This window comes from Hyperolius riggenbachi, chromosome 8 (assembly GCF_040937935.1).
Source record: "Hyperolius riggenbachi isolate aHypRig1 chromosome 8, aHypRig1.pri, whole genome shotgun sequence".
In the NCBI taxonomy this organism is placed as follows: Eukaryota; Metazoa; Chordata; class Amphibia; order Anura; family Hyperoliidae; genus Hyperolius; species Hyperolius riggenbachi.
In genome coordinates this window covers 88,956,727-88,984,237 of record NC_090653.1, presented here as the reverse complement: position 1 = coordinate 88,984,237, position 27,511 = coordinate 88,956,727, and the positions used below count along the sequence as shown (strand labels likewise).

Here is a 27,511-nt window from a genome sequence, read left to right as displayed (position 1 = left end):
ACCTAGCTCACGCCTATGCAACCCTTGGTGTGGGACAATCATGTGTGGACTCACCACTGACACACGCCAGAGGCCTCACTCACACACTGCAAAATCCTGACTCTGAATCCCTCACACTACAAGTGGACTTTGGCACCAAGTAGTGCGTACTTGGTGCCAATGTCCACTTGGAGTGTGAGGGTCTCAGACCTGTATGAACATTTGATAGACTAACTTGTATGTGTGAAACATCAAGATACAGCTGGTCAGGATTAGGTATATGGACTTGTAACAGGGTAGCAGTGAGACTTCTGGTGTGTGCAAAGATTTGCATAGGCGTGAGCGGGTGACTCTGGTCAGCAAATGACGTGAGTGGTGATTAGTGGGAGTATTGGAGGAGCACTCTCTCTGTTACAGGCTTTTATGGGTTTTACTGTTGGGTTCTTGGGCACTGTGGGAACGTCCATGTCTATGTAACAAATATTTTTTTTCATGCAAGCAGCACAGTGTTTGTTTGTTTCTTTTTACCATTCTGAGTTTTCTTCAAGCCACACTTGTGCAACTCCTCCTCGTGAGTTGTGCATTTCTGAATTGGTGGCCGCTCACAATTCTATGCCTCAGGTTTTTTCTTTGTTTAAAATGCAGTCCAGGTTAGCTGGATCATTTATGTTCTCCACCCTTAGTGAGAAAACCTTAATAAATTATTCCCAAGTAGTCTTCACAGAAATATCAGCTTTCTATTATTGTCAGTGTTATATACAGTAGCTGCTTTAAATATATGCTTTAAAGTTTTGAAATTACAACGGCACAACGTGTAAAGACAATAACATGATGCAAACACAGGTAATATAACTAATACACAGTCAAAGAAAATAACAAGCAGAAAGGCAAGACAGTAGCCTATAAAAGACAAGTCTCTAAATCTGAATACCTGAGGTGGACAGAATTTGAACTGGTAAAGGATGAAATTTAAAAATTACAATAGCACAACGGTGATGCAGTGCAAAGACCTAGATTTAAGAGAAAAGTCAGAGCTGGTATCAATGATGAGGACATATGTGAAATAATATGAGAGGAAGTGGGGTCAAGGGAGGAAGAAGTGAGGTGAACTAAAACAAGGAACTTTAAGGTCCGTACACACGCCGGGTCCGTCGTCACCTCCCGCTGGGTGGGCGTTCCAACGACAGTCCAGCATGTGTACGCACTGTCGGCGGACTGATACGGCTGTTTCTGAGCGATCCGCCCGGACTGTCATTGGAACGCCCACCCAGCGGGAGGTGACGACGGACCTGTCGTTGCCTCCAGTCCGGTGTGTGTACGGACCTTTACTTAAAATAAATCTATGCTCCAACTCTGTGTAGGAATGAAAGGATTTTGCACAGATCCCCTTTGATCTCAGCAGGATTCCAGAAGTAAAAGCTATCTAAACAAGTCTATTGTCTCTAAGGTCAACATACAAATACTCTTCAAAGGATCTTCTCTCGGCCTGCCCTCCCAAGAAACAATTACAAGTTAACACCTCACTAGCTCTCCTCTTAAAATCCTTTGGGATACTCAGGAAAAGCAGAAGGGGGAGGAGAGGTAGTGGATCCAAGCCTAAAAAACATAGCTGTCCCCAGGAAAGCTCAATCACAGCCACACTCTGCAATGCCAGATCGATAAATAATAAGACTGCAACTATACATGACCTAATAGAGCTCTCTAATTTGACCTTTTTGACAGAGACCTGGCTAGGGAAACATGCAGGCCCAACTCTTGAAGCAACCGTGCCGACCAATTATTCAGCCTTGCACTGTGAGAGACAAGTCCGGAAGGGTGGGGGGGTTGCCATATGCTTTAGATCCTCTTTGAAAATAAGGCCCCTGCCCATAGGCCCCACTGAAACCTTTGAATGTCTTGCAGCCCAACTGTCAGCAGAGACAAACATCAACATATTGCTCATATACCGCCCCCCAGAAAATGGTCCAGCCTTTCTTAAGGAAATATCTGAACTCTTATCCTGCCTTACAGTGGAACACCCTAGATGGATCATCCTGGGAGATTTTAATGCATGGGTGGATGATCACGACTCCCGCCTAGGAAGTGAACTACTTCTCATAATGAGTGAACTGGGTTTCTCTCAGGCTGTCAACCTACCCACCCACAAGAAAGGGCACACCCTGGATCTTATATTTCATTCCGGACTTTTAATATCACACATGGATATAAACCCAGTGGTATGGTCAGACCACCACACCATCCACTTCTCTCTGACAGCACCAGAGATAAAACACAGAGGGAAAGAACTCATAAAATACCATTCTCTGAAAGATGTCTCACCCCAGCACGTTCAGAATACCCTCAACTTCGATGCATTAACCAATCATTGCGCAGACCCAGACTCCATGGTCCTGATGTACAACCATGCAGTATCATCTGCCTATGACGCCCTTGCTCCAGTTCGCATTGAACGGTCTACACCACTTCACCATGCACGGTGGTTTGACAGCTCACTAAAGGACCTAAAGAAAGAAGTGCGCAGACTAGAAAGGAAGTGGTGAAAATCTCAGAATTCAAAAGATAAACACACCCTTGTCTCTTACCTGGAAAGCTACCAAAATGCGATCACCAAGAAAAAATCCTCCTACCTATCACAGGAGATCGCAAAGGCCGCCAACAGGCCAGCCCAACAATTTCGCACAGTTGATAGACTATGCAACCCATCTTGTCTAAAACCTACTATAACTCCTTCAAAGGAGCTATGCGAGAAATTTGCTTGCTACTTTGCTGACAAAGTATCCTCTATTCGGTCTCTCATTCAGTCCACAGCACCTAAGACTTATTCAACTCCTGGAAATAGTTGCAAAAACAAACTAACGCCCTGGACTGACTTCAAAAGTATTAGTGAGGAAGAGATCTCAGACATCCTCCATCGCCTCCGCCAGACAACCTGCGACCTGGACCAACTAAACATAAGCTGAAATGCCCTGACCTGCTTGGTCCAGCATTTCACAAAATAGTAAATTGCCCTCTGCAAGCAGGGAGGTTTCCTACCTCTCTAAAAGAAGGAATCATCAAGCCCCTTCTTAAAAACCTTTCATGGATCCAGATGCTATGAGCAGCCAGGGCCGGATTTGTACTTTCCAGTGCCTTAGGCCTGCTGTCACCAAGCGCCCCCCCCCCCCCCCCAAAAAAAAAATTGTCCAACATTCTGACTAGCGATCATTGGTTTGAATGGGCTCATCTCAGTTGTGCTGCTCTGCCCCCCATTCAACAAATAATTCCTGTAATTTGCACTCGTGCCCGAATGTGCACAGCAGCCGATAGTGTTTTGGGCATGCATACTTGAGAAATGACGCTGATGTATGACCGGTACTTGTCAAGAATGCATAACACTGTACCGGCCATGGGCAGGAGCGAGAAATTACAGGGAGCACGAGTCCTCTGCGACTGGCTGCAGTCAGAGCCACCAATAGGTGGTAACTGGCAGGGCAGTGCAATGGAGAGAAGCCCATCCAAAACAGAGAACAGGTAAGTAGCAAACATCCTATCAAGACCCACTTTGGATGTTCTGTTGTAATTACAGTGGACCTGAACTCAGAACTTCCTCTCTGCTCTAAAAGATACGCAACAACATAACCTTTAAATAAAAACATTTCTTTGTTACAGCTGATACAAATCCTGCAATAAATCTGCAGTGTGTCTACTTCCTGCTTTTATGGAAGCAGACATATTTTTAACATCCCGTGCTTTCAAATGAGCTTAGATGTTGTGGCAGTCAGGTGACACAGTGTAGAGATCAAATTACAACTTGTGACACAGAGGAGGGGGAATTAGACAGGCTCTCTAAATACATACATGGTACATATCTCTGTTTTCATTCTGTCCTGTGCAAGAGTTCAGCTCCACTTTAAAGCATCTGAATGACATTTATTTATATTTGCTGAAAAATCTATGCATCTCTTTTGAATGCTGAATGTACATATGGTGGTGTGCTCTAACGTATTGGCAGTATACGGGAACAAATTCGGAAGAAGGCTTATTTAAATTGCCTTTAAAACGTTTTCTAGGGTAAATTAGGCATGTAGCATCATGTTTTTTTAATGATGTGGGGACTTAAAATCCCCCTCTCTTTCTCAGATGGGAAATCCGAGTTTGCTCGGATAGTGCTATTCAGATTTTAAAAAATATCCGAATTGCTATTCAAAGTTCGGATAGTGGAAAAAGTTCAGATTATCTGGGTAGTTCGGATACCCAAATATTGGATGAGCACCACTGCTCAGGTGTCATTTAAAATGACAGTTTAGCAATGAAAGGGAAGAAAACAGCATTTTTATTCCTGCAGTCTCATAGATGGTAGGAGCTGGAGGACAGAAAATGAGTCAGGAAAGTTAGTTAACTGAGGAAGAGAAGAGACCACTGCTACTAGGGAAAAAAAAAGAAAAACAGTCATAAATTAGGATTAGATAAATTAACAACTGCTGGGGTCAGTGTCAAAGCTGTAAAAGAGGTGAAGAAACTGCAGAGCTCACTGATGTTTGGGAATGCCTGCATTAAAACTCAGCGGAACTTAGTTCTATCTGCTTTGTAATGTAAATCTCTGGTATTTCTCACATCGATCTGTATGTCCATCATACAAAGGAATGGATTATAACTCAGGTCACCATTATGATTGATCCTGATTGTTTTAACACATCAGGAAGTGATAGAGAGATGCAGGGATTGGGGAACTCTGGAATTCAACTATTAGTGCAGAGCAGGGCGCTGGCTGGCTGCACTGCGGGACCAGAAGAGATGATTTACTTTGACATATGACCTCTTCTCTCTCCAAGTCATGCCGCCCTTCTTATCTTATCTAATTTTATTGCCCTAGGCCGTGGCCTTTCTGGCCTTTCCAGAAATCCGGCCCTGTGAGCAGCTACAGACCTGTCTCCAACCTCCCCTTCTTAGGTAAAGTTATTGAAAAGGCTGTCTATCTGCTACTTGAAACCAGGCTGTCAGTAAACAACATCCTGGGCCCTCTACAATCTGGCTTTAAGAAACACCACAGCTGTGAAACAGCCCTCATCCAAGTCTGCAACAATCTGCTCATGGCAAGGGACAGAGGGGAATGCTCCATCCTAATCCTGTTGGATCTCTCAGCGGCTTTTGATACAGTTGACCACGAAATCCTGCTTAACAGACTGCAGGAGTACTGTGGCATCAGTGGATCAGTCCTCCAGTAGTTCAGATCATTCCTGACTGACAGAACACAGAGAGTATCCCTAGGTCCTATAATGTCCAAACCTGCACCTCTACAATTCGGAGTGCCACAAGAATCAATCCTATCCCTTCTGCTGTTTGCAATCTACATGTTGCCACTCGGTACACTTATCCAATGACATGGTCTGACGTACCACTGCTACGCCGGTGACACACAGCTATACCTGTCCTTCAAACCTGGTGGAACAGACCCTACTCCAAAAATAAACTCTTGCTTAGCTGAGCTACAGGCATGGATGAATGATAACTGGTTGAAATTGAATGCTGACAAAACTGAGGTCCTGTTTGTCCAACGCCAGCTCTTGCCATCAAAACAGCTCTATCCTAAAGCAACACCAATCAGGATTGGGAATTCAGACATAAACAGCTCCAACCTTGTGCGCAGCCTTGGCGTACTAATCGATGGGGAATTGAGTTTCAGAAACCAAATTTCATCTGTAGTTAAATCTTCCTACTTTTATCTGAAGAACATTGCAAAGATTAAACATCTGATTCCCCCAGAGGATCTTCCAACCCTAGTCCACGCCTTCATCACATCACGGCTGGACTACTGCAATGCCCTTTATGCTTGCCTCCCCAAAAAGGACCTGCGTCGCCTGCAATTAGTGCAGAATGCTGCTGCCAGATTGCTAACAAACCAGCCTCGCCACTGTCACATTACACCGATCCTTTGCTCACTGCACTGGCTACCAGTAGAATGGAGAATACTCTTCAAGATTGGACTGTTGACATTCAAATCCCTGCACAATCTGGGCCCTGGATACATGAAGGACTTGCTGAAGCTGCACCATACCTCTCACAACCTCAGATCAGCAAGTTCTATAAACTTGGTCACTCCCAGAGTGCACCTCAAAAAATCTGGAGATAGAGCCTTCTGTCATGCTGCCCTTAATCTTTGGAACTCCCTGCCACACCCAGTAAAGACAGCACCATCCCTGGAGCTATTCAAATCCAGACTGAAAAGCCACCTGTTTAGCCTGGCATTTCCAGACTTATAAAATTCTTCCTCTGTACCATGATGGTCGGAGCCATGCTTATGCGCTTTGAGTCCCACGGGAGAAAAGCGCTTTACAAATGTTATTTGTTGTTGTTGTCGACTTTGAAGATGAGGGAGGACAGTTGATGTTCCCATGTTAAAGATACAGGTTTTGGGGACTGTAAGGATATAAACAATTGAAAGTAGGTTTGTTTGGGTGAAGATAGAGCAAATATGAGCTGGTGTAGAGAAAAGCTGTCTTTGTTTGAATTATTTTCATGGCAGGATCACTCAGCTGTCCTGGAGTTACTCTGTAAGGCCTAGCAGATCTCTAGTTTTCCTTCAGCCTCTGTACCCCAATCTAATACCACGCTCTTCACTTATATGCCAAGCCCCCTCATGAACATAAGACCAGTACGCTTACCCAACTATAATTACCCTACAGGACTTCAGCGTGCAAGGTATAGAGGCTGAGGCCAGGAAGACAAGAGTACTACCAGAGCCCACTAAACAAGATAAACGTTACTGGGCAATATCAGGGAATAGTGCAGGATGTCCTTCAGGAGGAGACAACCCAGATCACAGCAAGAGTTCTAGACTAGATACAGGGAGGAAGGTTGCTCAGAGCGACCGCAGCTCTTAGCTTCTCATAACCGCTGGGTAAACATGAGTGCTGTCATATTTCTGAAAGGTAAACACTCGCTTCTTAGGATACTGGAATAACTTTAATTATGGTCCAGGGTTCCTGGAGATGTACAGTGAGGCCCCTGCACATCACATGCTCCTGTTGGCCAACAGACCACATGGGATGTGATGGGCAGCTTGATGTCAAAGAGTTAACCCTTGGTAGGCTGTTTATAAGAGGATCACAGCTCACAGGGAGCTCACTTCTACTTTCTTTACTTTACTACTTAGCTTCACTTCACTTATGCTGTAGTTTCTCTCAGTGTAATGTAGCATAGCCTGTTCTGAAAGCCGAACCGGAGTTATTCACTAGGATTAACTTATGAATGCAATGCATCACCAACTGAGCTTCATATTCATGCTTTGCTGAGATAAGAATATTGCTGATGTATACACCTGTATGCCTATATTTGCCAAATCCATTAAAAGCTTCTGGCATTGTGGAGTCCACTTTGAGATGTCTGCCAGGCTGTGTGATTGTTGAACCGCTAAAGGCCCGTTTACACTAGAAGCGATGCAATGCGGCCACATACCCGCATCCCACCACGGATGTGCTGAAACACATGCACGGTAATGGAATAGTTTCCACTGCGCGCATGCTGCAGATTCTCACACGGCCGCATCCGCTCACAACCGCGTCCATCTCCTCAGTTGACTTCTGCATCGCGGAAGTGATGCGATGTGGCTACTGGCTAGGTAGCCGCATTCGCATCACTATGACAGTGGAGAAGGGCCCTTAGTAAATCCATTTAGGCTGCTGCTGCCGAAAGTCCCCTAACAACCATAAATCACATTTTAACAAGTGTTGCATGTAAAAATCAGCCCATGAAGGAAGACATATACGCTGTGTAGCTTATACAAAAATTTATTTTTCCACATTATAAACCATCTGAATATTAGCACTTATCCATTTCTTTTAAGTTTCAAAACATAAAAACACCATATACAAACTGCACAACATAGAAAACTCAACATTATAAAAAACAGTCACTAACCTACAGTCAGTGTGAACTGGCATGGTAATGAGATGCAGATTTCCTTGAATGAATACCATCCCTCACACAGAGTAAGCAGCTCCTCTGTAAGGTGTGTGGTATATATAAGGGCACAGACTATAACATCTCTTGGAAGAAGCAGAATCTTTGTAGCTACAGCGGAGGTCAAGGCAAAATACCGTACTTTATTGTTTACTTTTGGAAAGGGCAGAGCAAGATTAAAATACTTGCCAAGGTTTTATTGACTTTGCCCATATGACATTTTCCTGACGGAATAATATTTGATTATGCATTTATATTAGTGTGAGATTTCCAGGCTTGAGGGCCCATTCACACTTGCTGATCACAAAACGCTAGCGATTTTGCTAGCCTTTTGCTCTGGCGTTTTTTGGTGATTAACGCAAAAAAAAATAAATCACCATTCACACCTGCCGATTTTTTTAGCGATCGCATTTTGCGCTTCTGTAGCACTAAAACGCAATCGCCGGGAAATCGCTTGAAAATGGTGCAGGCTATGCATTAGCGTTTAGCATTTTTGGGCGATTTGCGCTACTCACTGCTAATCTCCCAAAAACGCTAAATGCAAATGCTTAGCCTGCACCATTTTTAAATGAGAACCGGCCCATAGACTTTTATTACCCTAGCGCTTTGATAAGTGCTAGCGTTTGAGCGTTTTGCCGAAATTGCCGGCAAAACGCTCAAGTGTAAATGGACCCTAAAAGTGTTATTTGATGGATTATGGTGATTTCTGGCATCAGTTTATATTGTACAATTTTCTTTATGTTAGAACTGAAGCATGGAGTTGGAGATTAGGCATCCAAGATGCCTCCTAGGACACCTGTACACCATCTTATCCAGGGCAGCCATCAAGGGCCCATATGCAATTAACTTTTTCACCTGAGTTATCTCCTAGGAGATCATTTTCATCTTCTCTTTAAAATAGCCTTTCAGCATTTTACAAATGAAGAAGTACCAAAAAGTTAGATAAAAAGTACCATCACATTTATTTTAAATATGTTCTTGCTTGCTGGTGGCTTAAAAGGTATTTTATGTCAAGTTTTGAAAATATCACCTAGGAGAAAACTCAGGAGAAAAAGTGAATTGCATATGGGTCCTTGTCATAAAAGGCCTATAAAACCACCAGCAAGTGAGAAAATACTCAAAATAATGTTGATAGTACTTTTTTACCGGCTTTTGGGTACTTTTTTTTATTTTAAACGCTTAAAAGTTATTTTAAAGAAAATATGAAAATTATCTCCTAGAACATTACTCAAGAAAACAGGTAATTGAATATGGGTCCAGGTGTTGTTTCTACTGACTTCAGAAAACACAGTAAACAAGCATTCTGCAGTAAACATGCCCCCACTTGTGATAAATTTAAGATTGTAAATCGGAGAAAGGAATGATTTTACAGTAGGCAAACATTGACTAAATCATTGATAAAGTAAGATTGTTAAAGATGAGCAAATGTATCCATGAAGCTACATTTAGTAAAGTTCCTGGCAACCATTGGAAAAATAAGAGAGTAATGGCCCTCTCCACTCAAGTTGCTCCCACAGTGACCCTTATAGGAAGGGGAGGGAAGTGCAGGCCATCACTGCACAGAGGTCAGAGAATACTTCATTGCTGTCACTGAGGTTATTACTGAAGAGAAGGATCAGGGACCAATGAGAGCCTCAAGGTAGAATTGAGTATGATATTTTTTCCTCACAGGTTAGTTTTTCTTTCAGGCCAGAGATGCACTTTAATGTCAGAGTTAGTTCTGGAAAAAACTAAGGTTTGTGTTCGGTTTGAAGTGTACCCAAAGGAAAATTCTGGTCCGAAAGCGAATACTTACCTAAGAAGAGTGATGCCTCTGGATCCTATAGAGGCTTCCCACGCTGTCTTCTAGTTCCCCGTACAGAGTGCGGACCACCAAAAACTAAAGAAATGCCTTGTCGGTAAGAATATCTTGGCCGTGGTCCTCTTCAGGCACGAGCGCGGTTGTACTGCGCCTGCGCTCCATGCTACTGCACATGTGTGGCCATGCCATGCTCATGCCAGAAGAGGAACATAGCACCAATGTTAAGGAGGGGTGGCAGGAGCGAGGAGGACTCGGGAAGCCTCGATAGGATCCAGAGGCTTCTTTCTTCTTAGGTAAGTATTTGCTTTCTGACACAAGCCTCGACTCGGGTTCACTTTAGGGCAAATGTACGGGTTGTGATATGTTAAGCTCTGGAAAGTTAGTGTTAGTCATGTATTCCAAAAATATAACTTACATTTCTGAGTGGCATTGAATTGAGGGCACAAGCAGTGTGCTAAAACCAAAAGGAGATGTGAGTAAAGAACTGGGCATTATAATGTCTGTAATAAACGTATGTGCCATCGGTGAGGTCTACTGCTGGATTTCTTATTCAGAATGTGTCCTGTGGGCTTTCTTTGACTGAAGGGAAGTGAGGACACTAGAAAACTTCTCTATTCAAGTTACTGAGGAATTCCTTTCTCTAATGGTCAAGAGTGCTGAATAAGCAGTCTTAACAATATCTATGTTATATGAGGCTTCTTCTCTCAAGCAACCTATTCAAATGGTATTCAGTATGGTTAACCCATATGGTACAAAGTTGCTGGTAAGGTTGACCATTGATTGCTCAATCAGATTGCCATGTGTTTTCTGCATAATTATATCCATATGTGGAAAAGGACAAATGGATTTTTAAAATTTTAAAATCCTATCACTAGGGGTTACACTATATATATATATATATATATATATATATATATATATATATATATATATATATATATATATATATATATATATATATATATATATATATATATATATATATATATATATAGTTACTGAGCTAAAATAGCAGTATATGTTGCTATAGAACTTCTGGGCAATGATTTCTGAAGGGTATCCTCACCTATCTGTGCCTCTTGTGTATATGGACAGCAAGTACCAAGGCTGGGTTCAAACTATGATACAGCCACAACGTTCACGGTGTCTGAGTTGGTATCCATTGTAACATGCACAAGGGACACCACCACCACCACCCGCTATTGGGTCCCCAATGAGACCTGGGGACACAGTAGTGGACAGCACTCGATTTAGAGGTGGAACATGTAATGGCATCAAGCGTGTGGCCACTGTACAGGGATACTCTTCCCTTCATCCTACACTGGCACTTTTTTGTTGTGCTAGATCGCTGTCAGTCCTTTTCTGGGCCAGACTCCTCCTCTTCCCTCTTCCTCCCCTCTGTCTGAGTTGCACAACATCAATGTCTCTCACATTCTCAGGTTTTCCTTTTTGTCCATTGCAAAATGGTAGTTTTGTAATCCTTTTTTCCATTAAGAGAACTAGCGAGAACAGATTCAGTCCACATGCTTTCGTTGTGTCACTTGGCATATGTAGTGTATGCAGTGTCCGTGAAAATTTGTGCAGGACAGGACAGTGTTCTGTTTCTGTAACAGTGACAATGGATACATTGATAATGAACATGTCTAAGCAGATTGTATAGGTAACATTGGATCTGTTGGTCTCTTATACAAAGCATCAATACTAGTGTTGGTTTTTGAATTCAGCATAGCCAATTCGAAAAACACCCAAATACTCCCGTCTGCCGCTGTTCAGCACCGAACAAGCGGACAGGGTCAGTAGGAGTTCAACGGCTTTCGATTCATGTTGCGCTTCACGTGACTCTGATACTTCCTCCTGGATTGAAAGGTGGGAGCATCGTAGTCACGTTCAGTGCTGAACAGTGGCAGGCGGGAGTACTTGGGTGTTCCCTATCGGACATGCCGAATTCCAACACCCAACACTAATCACTACAATTTTTGTCATGCTTGATACACGCATAGTCTGTACTTTGTCTAATTAGGTAGTGCTGGGAGGTGATGTGGGCCTACATAAGAGGCTGACTATCAGCAGGGTAATATACACTTGTATTGCAAAGGGCCCAAAAATAATTATACAATGCATTCAGAGCTGTTAACATTACTTACCAGGCAGAAACTCAACTTCAATATGAACATCCATCTTTCGAGGTAAAGGTTTTTTTTTAGCTTATAGAGTTTTAAATTTATAGTTTTATGAAGATTTCTCAAGTATTTCTACTGTTACTGGCTGAAAACCTCCAGACTCCTGACATCAGTAACTAAATTTACTACAGTGGTGTCACACTTGCTTTTGCCTTGCAAAGCATGATGGGACCTAAGTGTTTAGAAAGAGATGAATGGTGAAATGGTGAATGGTTCCTGGTGAACCAAAGCTCAGCAACGCCACTGAGAGACCAACGTTGTGAATGACATTGTGCAAGAAAACAAAAAAACAACCACTTCCAGTCTGAGAGCCCTTTTCCACTAGGATAATGTGATCACAACCACGCTGTGATGCCAACTGAAAAGTTACATAAAGATGTTTATCTTGCTTGCTTGGATTTTTTTTTTCTTTTTCAGTAAACATGTAAAACTGTCTCATCACCGCTTTGTGCGTCTGTAAAACAAAACAAAAAAAAATACAAACAGCTAAAATTACAGTAATTAAAAAAAAAACTAACATTTCAGCATGTTTTGTTAATTCCTTCATAGCCTCCAGAGTAATACGCAGAAGTGAGAAATATACATGGTTTGTATATGTATACATAGAGGCTCAGAACTACACACGTAGCTGTGTACCGGGAGGAAAGCTGATTAACCATAACACTTCATATCTTTGAAAACGAACACAGTTCAGTACCCAGAAATAAATTAATGGTCCAATGTTCAATGGCATTCACTCTTTCTTTGCCAGTTCACATTCCCTTTTGACACGGGAGAAAGGTCCCAATTCCTCGCAGAAAATAAAGTCCCAAAGCACGCGACCCCATGATGTATGGTAGGGTAAGTTGTCGTAATACTCCGAGGCGATCCGACGTACCTGTTATAGGGAAAGCAAAGAAAGTTTATTGGGCAACCGAGACAGGACATGAAGAATGTTGTGCACAAAAACAAGGCTTGGGGAATTAAGCTTGTTATGCCTGAATACTTGCTACAATTTTTTTGTGTGGAACATTTGTGTTCAGAAATTCTACAACTCCCTTGCTGGGAGTTATACAAGTGTAAGAATCCTAGGGCATGCTTTAGGTGCCTGTAGGGGTTCAGGGTTGCTGCTACCATTAAGGTAAAGTGGACGGTTGCCGCAGGGCCCTGAAAGCTGCCTGCATTCCTTGCGCCGCCGGAACTCCAGGTACTCCCTCCTCAGACTGCTCCCGGGGCCCCTTTAATATGTGTGGCTGGCTGCATGGCATTGCAACGCTTCATAGGAGATGCACAGGCCACACGTGTCCGCACTACAGCCCCCACAGTCTCTTGCATCTTCTACTGCTCGTACAAGGTGACTGCTACTTGGATAGGAATGTTCACAGGGTACGAATGAATAGTAGGCGATGCAAGGGATTGTGGGTCTGTAGCCCGAACACATGTGGCCTCTGCATATCCTGTTTTGCACTCCAATGCCGTACACAACTAGCGACTCTCCCTCGGTCGGGGTGAAAGTGGGTGGACCAGTTCCAGGGCCTAAGGGGCTGACTTTAGTGAGGAGGTCCCAGGTTACCTTTGCTCTGGGGGCCCTGTGCATCTTAAACCGGCCCTGTAAGTGTTAGTAGTGCGTTTAGTCACATGTTTATGGTACCTGTTAGATGTGTACAGACGTCCCTCAACCCATTTTAAGTGGTTGTTCTTGGCAACTGCCTCAGTTTTGCTTCAATGTGGGCTGGTTGGGACCAGCCAATTGGAGAAGTAAAGACCGAACCATTGCTAAATGAATCACGTGCTGCTCCATGAACATACTCCTAGAAAAACTGACCATCTCTATCACAAATGGGCAATGGTAAGAAGAGTCTGAATTTCTGTTGTTATGCTGTTATCATGGACATTTTTTTTAGAGTAAGCAGAGTTGTCTTAAAATGCCTTAAAATATATGACACTGAAAAGCACACCTGACCCGAGTGTAAAAATAAAAAAAAGGGCACTTCTAACTAAGTACATTGTCATTCCTTAAAGTGACTCAAAGATGAAAATAACTAAAGTTTCGATACTTACCCGAGGCTTCCTCCAGCCCCATAAGCCCGCCTGAGTCCCACACCGTCCTCCCGCAGTTTACCGTTCAGCCGTAATCAGCCCCGGTAACAGCTCAGTCGCGTCCATCATGGGTCTTCTGCACATGGGTGCGAGGTCCACGCATGTGCAGAGGACCCAGACTGGACCTGACTGAGCTGTTACCTGGGCTGATCGCGGCTGAATGGCAGACCGCAGGCGGACGGTGTGGGACTCAGACGGGCTTATGGGGCTGGAGAAAGCCCCGGGTAAGTATCAAATCTTTAGTTATTTTCATCTCTGGTACACTTTAAAGAGGAACTGTAGTGAAAATAACAGAATGCACGCTCTGCTCCACAAGCCAGGGGACACAGGTAGTCTTGAGCAGTGCACTCTGCACACCATATTGCAGGGGATCGGGGACACGGACACAGCAGGGAGCAAGATGGCAAGAGCAGGATCAGTAGTGCAAGATCCTTACGCTCCTCTGCCAGAAACAAAACCTGCTCCACCATCCATTTTGCGACACTAACTTGCATACAAGCCGAGGAGGTAACTTTTAAGCACATTTTTTTGTGCTGAAAAATTAGGCTTATACGCGAGATATAATGTATTTACAATATTAATTTATAGATTATTTAGTCATTGTGTTTGCACATTGTAAAATCTTTTTTCCCACAATGCAACGAGGTTCACAGACAGCAAACTGTCAGGACCATGGTCATGACATCACACTGTGGGAGGGGTTTCACCACAATATCATCCATACAGACCACCATGATGATCTATTCAAAAAAAGGTAAAGATTTCATGTGGGAAAGGTGCAGAGAAGGATTAAGAAGAAACGGGGCCCAAGGCAAAGTAATAGCTTTGGCTCCACCTCATGGTAGTCTTTCTGGTTATCTGAAATGGTTAGAAACTTGCTATAAAATTAATTTGACACAAAAAATCCGAACAATGACTTGTAAAGAGAATGAAAAGCAACAAAAGGCAGTGGGAAGAGAATTTGACAAGTCTGACTTTTTTTGGATGACAGTTTTTGGCTATGTGTTACTGATTCCCTTTGTGAATCAGTCGTAATTTGAGTAAAAGGGAAAAAAAAATGTCTTTGAGCCAATTCGATCAGATAATGGAATAATCTTACAATTACTTCACTGACTCGGAATCAATCAATAACTCCAGTTCTGAGAAGCTAATTAGCCTAATTAGCCTCTACTGTGATAGAGAGTAGTAGAAAATTTAAAAGGAAGCTGAGGTGAGAGACCTATGGAAGCTGCCATATTTATCTCCTAATGATTCCATATTTATTTCGCATGCGCTGTACTTTCACGCTGGCCGCCGTGATGACGCGAGGCGGCCGGCGTGTGACGTCAGCCGCGTCATACGCGGAAGGAGCAGCCTGACACTCGGCCGAGTGTCGCCCGGGCTGCGGCCTGTCAGCCATTCCGGAGCGGGGAGAAGGAGAGGAGCCAGGACGCCGGCGTGGGACCTCCCGACCAGCACTGGGCTGGAGAAAGCCCCTGGTGAGTACAACTTTCTTTTTTTGGGTGAGCTCGGAGTCCCTTTAAACAGTGAGATCTAATGCTGGGCATACACGGGTCGATTCGGCGGCCAATTAGCCGCCGGATCGACTCCCGCCACGTCCCCGCCCGTCCCTGCGTGCGCCCGGATTGATTCCCGCACGTCCCTGCCGACGCTTATCTTCCAACCGATTCGCCGCTATTGTCTGCCCGCGGGTATCGAGTGCAGAATTGATCCTCGCGGTGAGCCATCAGGCTCGATTGATAAGCCTCCCTCGACGCCGTGTATGCCCAGCATTAGTCACACACCTGAAACAAGAATGCAGCTGATCTTGTCAGATTTGTCATAGACATCTGTTCAGGGTCTATGGCTTAAAGTATTAGGCAGAGGATCAGCAGGACAGCTATGCAATGTGCATTAAACATATATAATAAACATGCCAGTCTCCATATCGCTTTTGCACTGCACTGGCACTGAGCTGTAGAAATCCAGATATAGGTGCTTTGATCAATTTCACATACTTGTTGGGAAAATGAGATAATCTGAGTATTGACCTGATCTGTAGAATGTTTTTGAATACCTGAAAGTATTTATTGACTTATGATGGGAAGGAACCAGAGAAGAGTGTTTGTAAAAACGAAAGAGGTGACATCAGTGGATAAAATCATGCGTACAGCTGGGCGCCTGGAAATTTCAGGTAGTAAAATATGCTAAATTTACTGATAGTTTACTCTTAAAAATGCAAATTACTGTGGTAAAATATCGATAGATAATACCGGTATTTTGCTACAACTAAACCTAACCCTATTCTCACACTGAACCCTACCTCTACTGATGCCTAAGGCCTCGTTCACATCTGCTGCGCTGAAAAACGTGTGAAAGCGCGTGGTAAAAAACGCATGCGCTTGTGCGCGCTTTAGTCCGCGTTTCTGTGCGTTGCGCTGCGCTTCTTTAAAGCACGTTTTGCTTACTGTAGCAGCAGCAGTTGTCAATAAAACTTTGTTTTTGTATGTAAATGTATTTTTTTCTCCAATTAGGGGTAAAAAACGCATGCGCTTCTATGCGCTTGTACGCGCTTCTATGCGCTAAAAAAGCGGACCCATTCACTTGCATTGCTGTGCGCTTTCCAGCTCAACGCACAGAAATGCCTGCAACACTACGTTTCTGTAACGCTGCTCAGCGCAGCGCATAGATGTGAACCAGCTACATTTAGTTACATGGAAAAATCAATACCTTGCTGAACGCACAGGGCAGTGCGCTGTGGAAAGCGCACAGAAACGGCCCTGATGTGAACGAGGCCTAACCCTAATCAGCCTCTTACCGATGCTTAACCCAAATTTAATAGCAATGCCTAACCCTAATGGTGCCTAACCCTAAACTCCTACGCCTAATCTTAACCACCCTTCCCACATTTACCCTTAAACCTCCCCCCAACACCTAATCTTATAAACACCCACCCACGCGTCTAGCCTTATCCCCAGCTCTCCACCCCCACGGACGCCTAACCTTAAAGAGGACCTGTAACAATAAAAAATTCCTGTGGGGGTACTCACTTCAGGAGGGGGAAGCCTCTGGAGCCTATCGAGGCTTCCCCCGTCCTCCTCCGTCCCACGGTGGTCTCGCTGTGCCCCTCCGAACAGCAGGAATGTAAATATTTACCTTCCCAGCTCCAGCGCAGGTGCGGAAATAGGCGGAAATAGCCGATCACAGCCGGGTCTCTGCTCTACAGTGCAGATGCAATTCTCCTGCTCCTGCGCAGTAGAATGGACCTGACTGAGATCGGCTATCCCGCCTATTTCCGAGCCGAGAGCTGCAACAGCGCCCCCGATGTAACAGGGAAAGGTAAATATTGCACAGCCTGACAAATTGTCGACTGTGCATTCAGTGGGCTGCAGCGAGACCACTGTGGGACTGAGGAAGATGGGGAAGCCTCAATAGGATCCAGAGGCTTCTCCCTACCGAGGTGAGTACTTTGTGAGTGAACTTTTTTTATTACAGAGTCTCTTTAACTGCAACGACTCCACGCGGAAAAAAAAATAATGTGGCTTCAGCTGCAGCCCACACAGATATCGGTAACCGTGATTACATTAAATTTGGCTGCAAAGGCGCCCAAGAAATAGCAGGCGGTGCCACAGTTTTCATAGTGGGCAGCCTTGCCACCCACTATTTATTGCGCACCTTCCCACCCAAATTTAATTGCGACTTTAATAACGTAACAGCTAAAATGACAGCTATAACATAACCTGCGCTGAGAATAAGACATCAGCGAGAGGTAATTCACTACGTTTCTGTATAACTTGTTTTACGAGCAGTAGAAGTACATACATAATGAGTGATGCATAACTGAGGAACGTACGTAACCGAACTTCAAGTGACCTTCACTTTTATGATGTAATCAAGTAATGTGTTACCAAAGACACCTGATCGATCATGCCTCCATTCAAAGTCCAGCCACCTTTTCCTACAGGAAACCCTAGCCGAACTTTGGAGCCTAATATGTTGCTGTTGGAAACTCAAGTTAATAAATAACTATTGCTTTAAGCTCGAAGCCAGGTGCCCTACCTTGTTCATTGTTATCACAAACAGTCATAAAAAGAGCAGTACAGGTTCTGCTGCTCAGATTCATATCATGTGTACTATAGTGGCCGTGGTCCTGTGTCTAACCGCTTTAACTTTGTATTCTAGACTTGCTTAACATGGACCTGAACTCAGACCTCCTCTCAGCTCTAAAAGATACACAACTTTAAACAAAAAACATTTATTTGTTACTTACAGCTCATACAAATCCTAAAATAAATCTGCACTGTTTCTAATTCCTGATTCAGGGAAGCAGAAATATTGTTAACATCCTGTGCTTTCAAATGGGATTATCTGCTTATCTGCCATAGGCAGTCATGTGACACAGGGGAGGATCAAATTAGACACAAATGGGGGGAATTAGACAGCCGAAATTCTGTAAATACATACAGGGTGCATTTCTCTCTGTTTTCCTTTAAAGGGTCCACTTTAGAGGGTATGTCCACTCAAATGCAGTATTCCTGTTATGAAGAGATTCTGAGGGAAGGCATCATTTGCCGTTTGCTGTCTGCAGCTGAACTCTATTTTATTTCTGAGTATGAAATGCCTTCTCGATATATTCCTATCGGTAATCCACTGAAATCCAATCAAATTACACTTGGACACCAAAATAAATATGAACGTATAAAACATGATAGGCCACTGATCTAGTGGGCAATAAAGGATGCTCTATGTTATAATAGGGTAATGTTAGACCACAGGTGTCGAACGCCAGGCCTGGAGGGCCAGATCCATGCCAGTGTTTAGGATGGACTGAGAAAGAGAGGAATGTGTTCTACCTGATGGACCACACCTTGCCTGATTCAGACCCATCAATTAATTGGAGCTGTGTCAAAAATGTGTGAGGACCTCGGCCCTCGTAGGACCGGTTTGACATGCCTGTGTTAGACGAAGAATACATCATGCTCTGTATCAGCTCTTATCTTTGTAGTGCGGGAACTGTCTGGTGATAAATCAGGGCCTAGTGTAAGTAGAATGGCAAAGAAGTAAAATGCCTGAGAAATATAGTCTGGGACATGGCAGCATTGCTTCATCCATAATAACCCGTAAACTCACGATCCTCAAAAGAATCACACACCACAACCGCTGCAGAGCCCCTGCCCACAATTCTCAAAAGAACCGCACACCAGAACCACCACGGAACTCCCAAAGGCTGTGCAGGTGCACACCAAAGCCTGCCAACTGCACAAGCGCAGTAGGTAGTGATTGTGGTGCACAGGCAGCTGCGTCCATGCCATGCATAATTACAACTGTTGTTTATTTTTATAATCTTGCTCTTAATGCTGGAGAGATTTTCCTGTGACAAGAAATGGTTGTGGTGGTAGCTCTCCTCCACAAGGATATCTCATACCTCCCTTCATGAAATTAGAACGATGGACACCTTGTGATGCAAAAATATTTACCGTAGTTAGTGAAAAGAATGAGCAATTCAGGTTTGTGGCCTGACATGACAGTGTGCCCACCAGAAGCGTCACCTTCTCCACTACAATGACAAACCATCGTCTGAGGGTGCATCCTGCTCCTTGTTTTCTAGTAAATAATAAATACATCCTGTCTTTATACAAAGTCTTAGGTTTAAAAAGAGGGACTGTCCCACCAAAATAAGGAAACCTGGGACATACTTAGTCTGGTATTTATGTTCAGTAATCAAATGAAGATTTTTTTTCCCTACCAGCATGTATCATGTAAATGCATTTCAGTATACACAGCTCAGTAAATCATATCATGACATATTGATAAGAACTTCAAATCTAACATACTGAACTAAGTCCTCTCCCCTCCTTCCTTGTCTAGTTCCACATCACAATCTAGAGTAATGTTTCCTAGACCTGAAGTTTCACCTACACGTCACATTTGTTGATGGCTAAACCACATTGCTGAGATACTTATGACTTCATCTTGGTAAACTGCAGCACTGTTGGGATTTTAAAGCAAACCTCCCCTAAAATGAAAATACTAGAAGGCCACTAGGATAGATAACCACAACAGTTTCCCATACATGATGTGGCTCAGCACAAAGTAACCTCTCTCTCCTGCCACCTGCAAAGCTGTCTTCTGCTGCAGCGACCAAGCTAAATACTTCAGCCACAATGACTAGGGAGTAACTGAACGTCACCTGACCGCCTTCCATCTATACTTGCACCCCAAAATATGATATGTCCTCAAAGCCCTTCAACCACCCTCCATCTATCCTTCCAACTTCCTGTGTCACCTCTTCTCATCCCTCCCTCCTACATATTAGGCCCTCTTCACATAGACACTTGCCAGGCAGTAAACGACGGCCACAGCGCTCATCGTTTAAGCACGGCAGATTCAAATGAACAGGCACCATTGGTACCATTGTTTACCACTATTTACTGTAGCTAGCATAAATGCAGCATTTTTATCCCAATTTTTCCCATCGTCTGAGGCGACCCTAGAAGCAACAGGTTGCTTCCAGGGTCATTTAGTTCAAAAACGACACACACACCGGGGAGCGCCGCCGAAAGCCACTGTAAGCTGCCAAACGTTTTTCTGCATGCTAGCAGAAAATTATTTGAGCAAGACCCAGTGGGATGCCTGTGTTAACCGCACCTTACTCCTCAAACATAGTTCTGTCCCCATATCAGCTCTCCGAAACCCCAACATATCTATACATCACTATTCTTATACTACAACATGCTCTATTCATGTACACTGCCAGTCACATCTCCTAACCCTCGCCTATCACTAATATATGCTAGCAACCCGCACGTTAACGCCTCTAACCTCCATCCCTTACCTGTTCTTCTACCCCAATGTCACCTCACCTGACGCTCACCAAACCTCATCTATCCTTGTACCCCCAATGACACTTCTGATCCTTGTCTACTCACTCACACCCTATCTGTCCTACTAACCTATATGGCTCTTTGGCCTCGCTAAGGACAGAGGCATTACTCGTTCAAAACATTTCTTGCCTAGACTCCTTTCCCCCATTGTCTCCCTAACCTGCTTACAGATGTGGTTAGACTGAGCCAATGTAAACACTGCTCAATCACTAATTAGGATGATTAGTGACATCTAATGAAGGCATTGTGTAGTAAGAAGACAGGGCTTTGTCTGAGAATATGCAAAACAGTATATTTTTAGGCTAATGGACAACTATTACTATATGTGGAGGTGCAAGAGATGGCCATGAAACCCAAGCTACAAACATCTCAAAACTATTTGAAGCTGATTTCTTTGCTATCCTGGAATCTGTATTATCCTTGGAGAATGGGCAGTCTAGAAACTTCAACTCTTGCTTACTTAGCTGCATAGAATAAGATCTGAGTGTAACTCGTTTTCCACATCTGGACTATTCCATTAACTGTCATTAGATTCTGATACTCCCATATCACAATCTCTGTTAAGAACCATATTGAATAACTGTGCTCTACATGAATATGTTTTACCGTATATACTCGAGTATAAGTCTAGAAATGTATCTCTGTTTCACTTCATAAAAGTATAGGGGCCGACTTATACACGAGCAACACTGAGCACACTGAGTAATGTGTGTACTGATAGTGACATTCCCATTTGCAGCAATGTACCCAGTGATTCTTTAACCTCCCTGGCGGTAAGCCCGTGCTCAGCACGGGCTATGCCGCGCAGGGGGATTTCTCAGGCCCTACTGGGCCGATTTTTATAATTTTTTTTGCAGCACGCAGCTAGCACTTTGCTAGCTGCGTGTGCCCTCTGATCGCCACCACTCGCCGCCGATTACCCACCGCTCGCTTCGCCGTGACGCCCCCCCCCTCAGACCCCGTGCGCTGCCTGGCCAATCAGTGCCAGGCAGCGCTGAGGGGTAGTGCGGGACTCCCAATGACGTCACGACGTCCATGACGTCGGTGACGTCATGCCGCCCATCGCCATGGCGACGGGGGAAGCTCTACGGGAGATCCCGTTCTTTGAACGGTATCTCCTGATCGGAGGGGCTGGGGGGATGCCGCTGAGCAGCGGCTATCATGTAGCAAGACTTTGTCTCGCTACTTGGAAAAAAAAAAATTAAAAAAAAGACTTTGCTGCCCCCTGGCGGATTTTTAATAAACCGCCAGGAGGGTTAAGGAAAGAAAATGCCAAGAAAGCACAGGTCTGAAAGTCCTGGCCACAACAATTAACAAGGAAAGGGGCAGGGGGGAACACTGGGCTGCAGGAAGGGGAGTAAATAATTGCTACACTTGGGGGCCTGGAGGAGGTATTGGCTGCACTTAAGGGACAAGAGGGGTTAATGGCTGCAATACTGTATGCAGTGCAGTGACACTGACACGATAAAAGATGGTACGGTTCCACCCCTAAATATACAGAACTCCAAAGTTCAACACATTAATAGACGGGGTTTTTTTTTTAACCAAAGTTCTCTTATTTATTCTTCATTCGTTACTTCTTCAAATTGCGGATCATATGTGTAGATACAGCATCAGACCTTCACATCACATCAAAAAATGCCTAACTATACTGTATGCAGTGCAGTCATTAACCCCTCCTGAGCCCCAAGTGCAGCCACTAACTTTGCTGGGTAGACTTATACCTGAGTAAATAAAAAATTCCAGCTTAAGAAGGTTGAATATTGGAATCGACTTATATACATGAGCAAGCTGAAATATGTAAGCAAGCTGAAATAAGGTTTGTCTTTAAAGTGACCTTATATTGACCACAAACATGTAACCTATAGGTGGCCGCAGGCAAAGGGGTGAAGGTTCTTAAAGCAGTTCTATCCCTACTCTTATTTGACCATCTTGCAGGTAAAAAAAAAGTTGATCTTTACCCATCTCCAGTCTCTTCTTACATCCCTTGTGGGCACTGTGTACAAATCCGCTCTGGCCTAGAGAGCAAATAGCCAGAAGACCCCACCACAGTACTAACAAGGATGGGGGAGGAGATTGGAAATACATTTGCCCAGTGGCACCCCTAGCCATGGCTACACCCGGGGCTGTGATCACCACAGCGGCACCCCTAGCCATGGCTGCACCAGGTGCTGTGAGCACCACAGCGGCACCCCTAGCCATGGCTACACCCGGTGCTGTGAGCACCACAGCGGCACCCCTAGCCATGGCTACACCCGGTGCTGTGAGCACCACAGCGGCACCCCTAGCCATGGCTGCACCCGGGGATGTAATCACCACAGTGGCACCTCTAGCCATGGCTACACCCGGGGCTGTGATCACCACAGCGGCACCCCTAGCCGTGGCTACACCGGGGCTGTGATCACCACAACAGCAGCCCTAGCCATGGCTACACCTAGGCTGTGATCACCGCAGCGACACCCCTAGCCATGGCTACACCAGGGGATGTGACCACCATAGCGGCCCCCCTAGCCATGGCTGCACCCGGTGCTGTGATTACCACAGCGGCACCCCTAGTCATGGCTACACCCGGTGCTGTGAGCACCACAGCGGAACCCCTAGCCTTGGCTGCACCCGGGGATGTGATCACCACAGCGGCACCCCTAGCCATGGCTACACCCGGGGCTGTGATCACCACAGCAGCACCGCTAGCTGTGGCTACACCCGGGGCTGTGATCACCACAGCGGCACCCCTAGCCATGGCTACACCCGGGGCTGTGATCACCGCAGCGGCACCCCTAGCCATGGCTACACCCGGGGATGTGATCACCACAGCGGCACCCCTAGCCATGCCTGCACCCGGGGATGTGATCACCATAGCAGCACCCCTAGCCATGGCTACACCCGGGGCTGTGATGACCACAGCGGCACCCCTAGCCATGGCTACACCCGGGGCTGTGATCACCGCAGCGGCACCCCTAGCCATGGCTACACCCGGGGATGTGATCACCACAGCGGCACCCCTAGCCATGCCTGCACCCGGGGCTGTGATCACCACAGCGGCACCCCTAGCCATGGCTACACCCGGGGCTGTGATCACCACAGCGGCACCCCTAGCCGTGGCTACACCCGGGGCTGTGATCACCACAGCGGCACCCCTAGCCATGCCTGCACCCGGGGATATGATCACCATAGCGGCACCCCTAGCCATGGCTGCACCCGGTGCTGTGATCACCACAGCGGCACCCCTACCATGGCTACACCCGGGGATGTGATCACCACAGGGGCACCCCTAGCCATGCCTGCACCCGGGGCTGTGATCACCACAGCGGCACCCCTAGCCATGGCTACACCCGGGGCTGTGATCACCACAGCAGCACCCCTAGCCATGCCTGCACCCGGGGCTGTGAGCACCTGTAGCCCTATGGTAGGTACACCACTGCCTTTGCCCTCTACCTCATGCAACCTATAGTTCACCACTTTTGTGGGCATTACAGTATCCTTTTAATATACATAGCAGGAGGGTTTGCCTTTTGTTCAGCGATAGTAAACGTTCACTTTAACAAACATGGGGCTAGAAAACCATGAATATAAATAATATACAAAACGGTTACAAAAATGTATTTGTCATCAAGCACAGTGAGCTCAATTCACAAAAGGTGTTATAAGCTGTGCTTTACGTCTCCAATGGAGGTATTTTACCAACAGCCAAATCACACATGTTTTCACAACATGTAACATGCATAATATAAATATTGTAACTTTAGTTATACAAACAACATATACATTTGTGTATAACATAACATTACGCTGTAACATGTGTTATGTAAACTTTATGTGCTCTGTGTAGTTTAAGCAGACCTGAACTTTTGCACTGCACACAATGATAAGTCTTCATTCCACATATAGTCACTTCTCTGTGTTTGTTTAGGCAGATCGATGGGTCTAATTCGTTTTTTTCAGCAACTGTAAATAGACTGCAGAAGAGCTCTGCTTAGGCACCTTTTCGTAGAGTATATTATCTTGCTGTAATCAAGATATTTTAAGGTTAATCATGCTGTGGCTAATCTTTTAGAGCAGAGATGACGTTTGAGTTTAGTTCCACTTTAAGCCTAATGTTCTTTTGTGAGCCTACTGTATACCTACCATACCCACGGATACGGCAAGGCTTCCACTACCAGCTAATTGTTGTGCAGGTTGGGAATGTCCATCATATCGCAAAAGACATTCCATATCTGGAGCAAATTAACTGTGTGAACAGGCCCATAGGAGACTAAGGGACCATTCTACATGCCCAATGGTCCTCTGTAGCCCTCTATGGCAAAGAGTCCGGCAGCACACCCATCGTGACCTGACCCTTACAGCAGACTAATGTGTAACACTGTTTCAATCCCACATTCAAGCATAGTTATTTATATGTATTTATTAGAGGATTGTCGTATATCAATCACACGTAAAAAAAAAAAAAAAGTTGCAATTCTTATAAGATAAAAAAAATTATGAACCTGTACCACTAGAATTTCATGAGGGACCAAAAGGAACCAAAAAGTCCCCTTTCTAACAAACAAAAGCTATGCTAAATATAAATTTGCCTTCTTAAAACCTAAGCGATCTTTATGCGAGAAACAAAGAACTCCCATGATGCAGCAGGCTACAGTCACACTTGCTCTTCAGCTGTTCTGGTTCTCTGTCTGGCTTTTAGGGACACAAATCCTGTTTTGCTTATTCAGTGGTGATGCATCATGGGCGATCTTTCTCGCTAGCATAAAGACTAATAATTACTGAGTTATGATTGCTACATGCTCTGTGTTGAAGGTGCTTGAAAACTCTGAAAGTCTCCTGACATCTAATATGCAGTGAAAACGCTTTTGAGTACTACTTGAAGTCACAAGCAAAAAAAAAAAAGACCTTGGCCCATATGCAATTAGTTTTTGCTCCTGTTTTCTCCTAGGTGATAATTTTTCATCTTCTTTTTAGAATAACTTTTCAGCACTTTGCAACTGAAAATGGCACCAAAATGTCAGTGAAAAGGTACTATCAAAAACATTTTTAGTATTTTCTTGCTTGCTAGTGGTTTACAAGGTTTTCAGTTTTATTAACAATTTTGAAAATATCACCTAGAAGAAAACTCAGGAGAAAAAGGTAATTGCATACGGGCCCTTGTGTCTCTAAATATTATTACAACAGTGAATTGGAATTGAAAAACAAACAATTTAGTAGGTATTGGTGGTCCTACCTCTGGAAGTTTGCTTCCTGGAATGCTGGGAAAATCATGATGTTCCATATGATAGCCAACGTTGAAGGTCAGCAAATTCAGTGGTCCGTAGTAAGAGTAGGTTTCATAACCTTTTATAAACATGTAGTGCTCCGCAATAAAATGTCCGGAAATGGGGTGGAGGCCCATTGATAGGATGGACCCAGCTATCAAATATGCAACAGGCTTTAGACCCCATACATTGTATAGCACTAAGTCAAAGGAAAACTGAACAATGGCATTAATCACCTCCATTTGAGTGATGGGTTTGGGATTCACATACAGTGGTCGCAAGACGTAGAGAAGAGGTTGTAGAATGATCCATACGACCTTACGTGCAGGAGTACAGAAAAACCTTCCTTCAAAATCAGTGGGGATATCCACGTCCAGGCTATCTCCTCCAAGATATCGGTGGTGGTCTATGTGGTACTTCTTGAAGGATGTTGAGTAAGGCACCCCAACTGGGAGGTTGGCAAACATGCCAAAGAAGCGGTTCCAGCGGGCAGACTTGTTTCCAAAAGCCACATTGTGTGAAATGTCATGGATGGCAAGAGTCAACGAATGGTTGATCACTCCACCAATTGCGTAGGACCAAAAAATCAACCACTTCCAAGAAAGGTCACGCACAAGGTAACAGCACAAGATCTGAACAAGCACCATGCAACTAACAGTCCACTTCAGTTGAGGGTCAGGTCCCATCAGATTCTTGATTTGTGGGTACTTGGCTAAAATGAAAGAAAAAAGATGCACTTATGCTTAATAATAATCATAATAACAACACAGGCATATTCAGCAAACTAATGCGACATGTGCATTCTGCTGTTCACCTTATGCAATCATTCTAAAGAGATAGAACCTTCATAACAACCCGAACAACTGCTATGGGATCCCCCAAAAATTGGGGTCTGTTTCATGCTCATTCCGTGGAATTCATTACCCAGATAGTAACTGCATTTAGCAAACACATGCACAATTCAGCTGTCTCTATCAAATTGCTATAATACATCTAAAGGTACTCACAGACATTAATTTTTTGACAGCCAAAATGCTTGTAATATTTTTGGCTCTGCATTTAGAGGGGCACTATGGCGAAAAATTGTAAAATTTTAAATATTTGCAAACATAGACAAACAAGAAGTATGTTTTTTCCAGAGTAAAATGAGCCATAAATTACTTTTCTCCTATGTTGCTGTCACTTACAGTAGGCAGTGAAATCTGACAGAAGCGACAGGTTTTGGACTAGTCCATCTCTTTATAGGGAATTCTCAGCAAGGCTTTTATTCTTTATAAAGATATTCCGTAAAAAGTACTTAAACAATGATGCTGGCCAGCTTCCCTGCTCCCTACACAGTTTTTTACTGCACTGAGCATAAAAAGCTAGAATAATAACTAGAAGATATGGTAGCAGGAAAAAAGGGGTGCCGTCTGAGGGTGGACG

At 44.4% G+C, this 27,511-nt stretch overlaps 1 protein-coding gene across 3 annotated transcripts in view; it reads right to left on the bottom strand.

Annotated features, from left to right (window-relative positions):
* Nucleotides 1-10,699: 10,699 nt before the first annotated feature.
* LOC137528251 (sphingolipid delta(4)-desaturase/C4-monooxygenase DES2-like) overlaps nt 10,700-27,511 on the bottom strand; it is a 55,421-nt gene continuing 38,609 nt past the window's right edge. For 2 of the 3 annotated variants that reach the window (XM_068249532.1, XM_068249534.1), the window contains 2 exons: nt 26,056-26,798; nt 10,700-12,775 (listed from right to left, as the gene is read on the bottom strand). In XM_068249532.1, coding sequence (XP_068105633.1) covers nt 12,632-12,775; nt 26,056-26,798 — 887 coding nt within the window. In that variant the 3' untranslated portion in view covers nt 10,700-12,631. The remainder of the gene's footprint in view (nt 12,776-26,055; nt 26,799-27,511) is intronic. The other variant, XM_068249533.1, reaches the window with a different exon arrangement.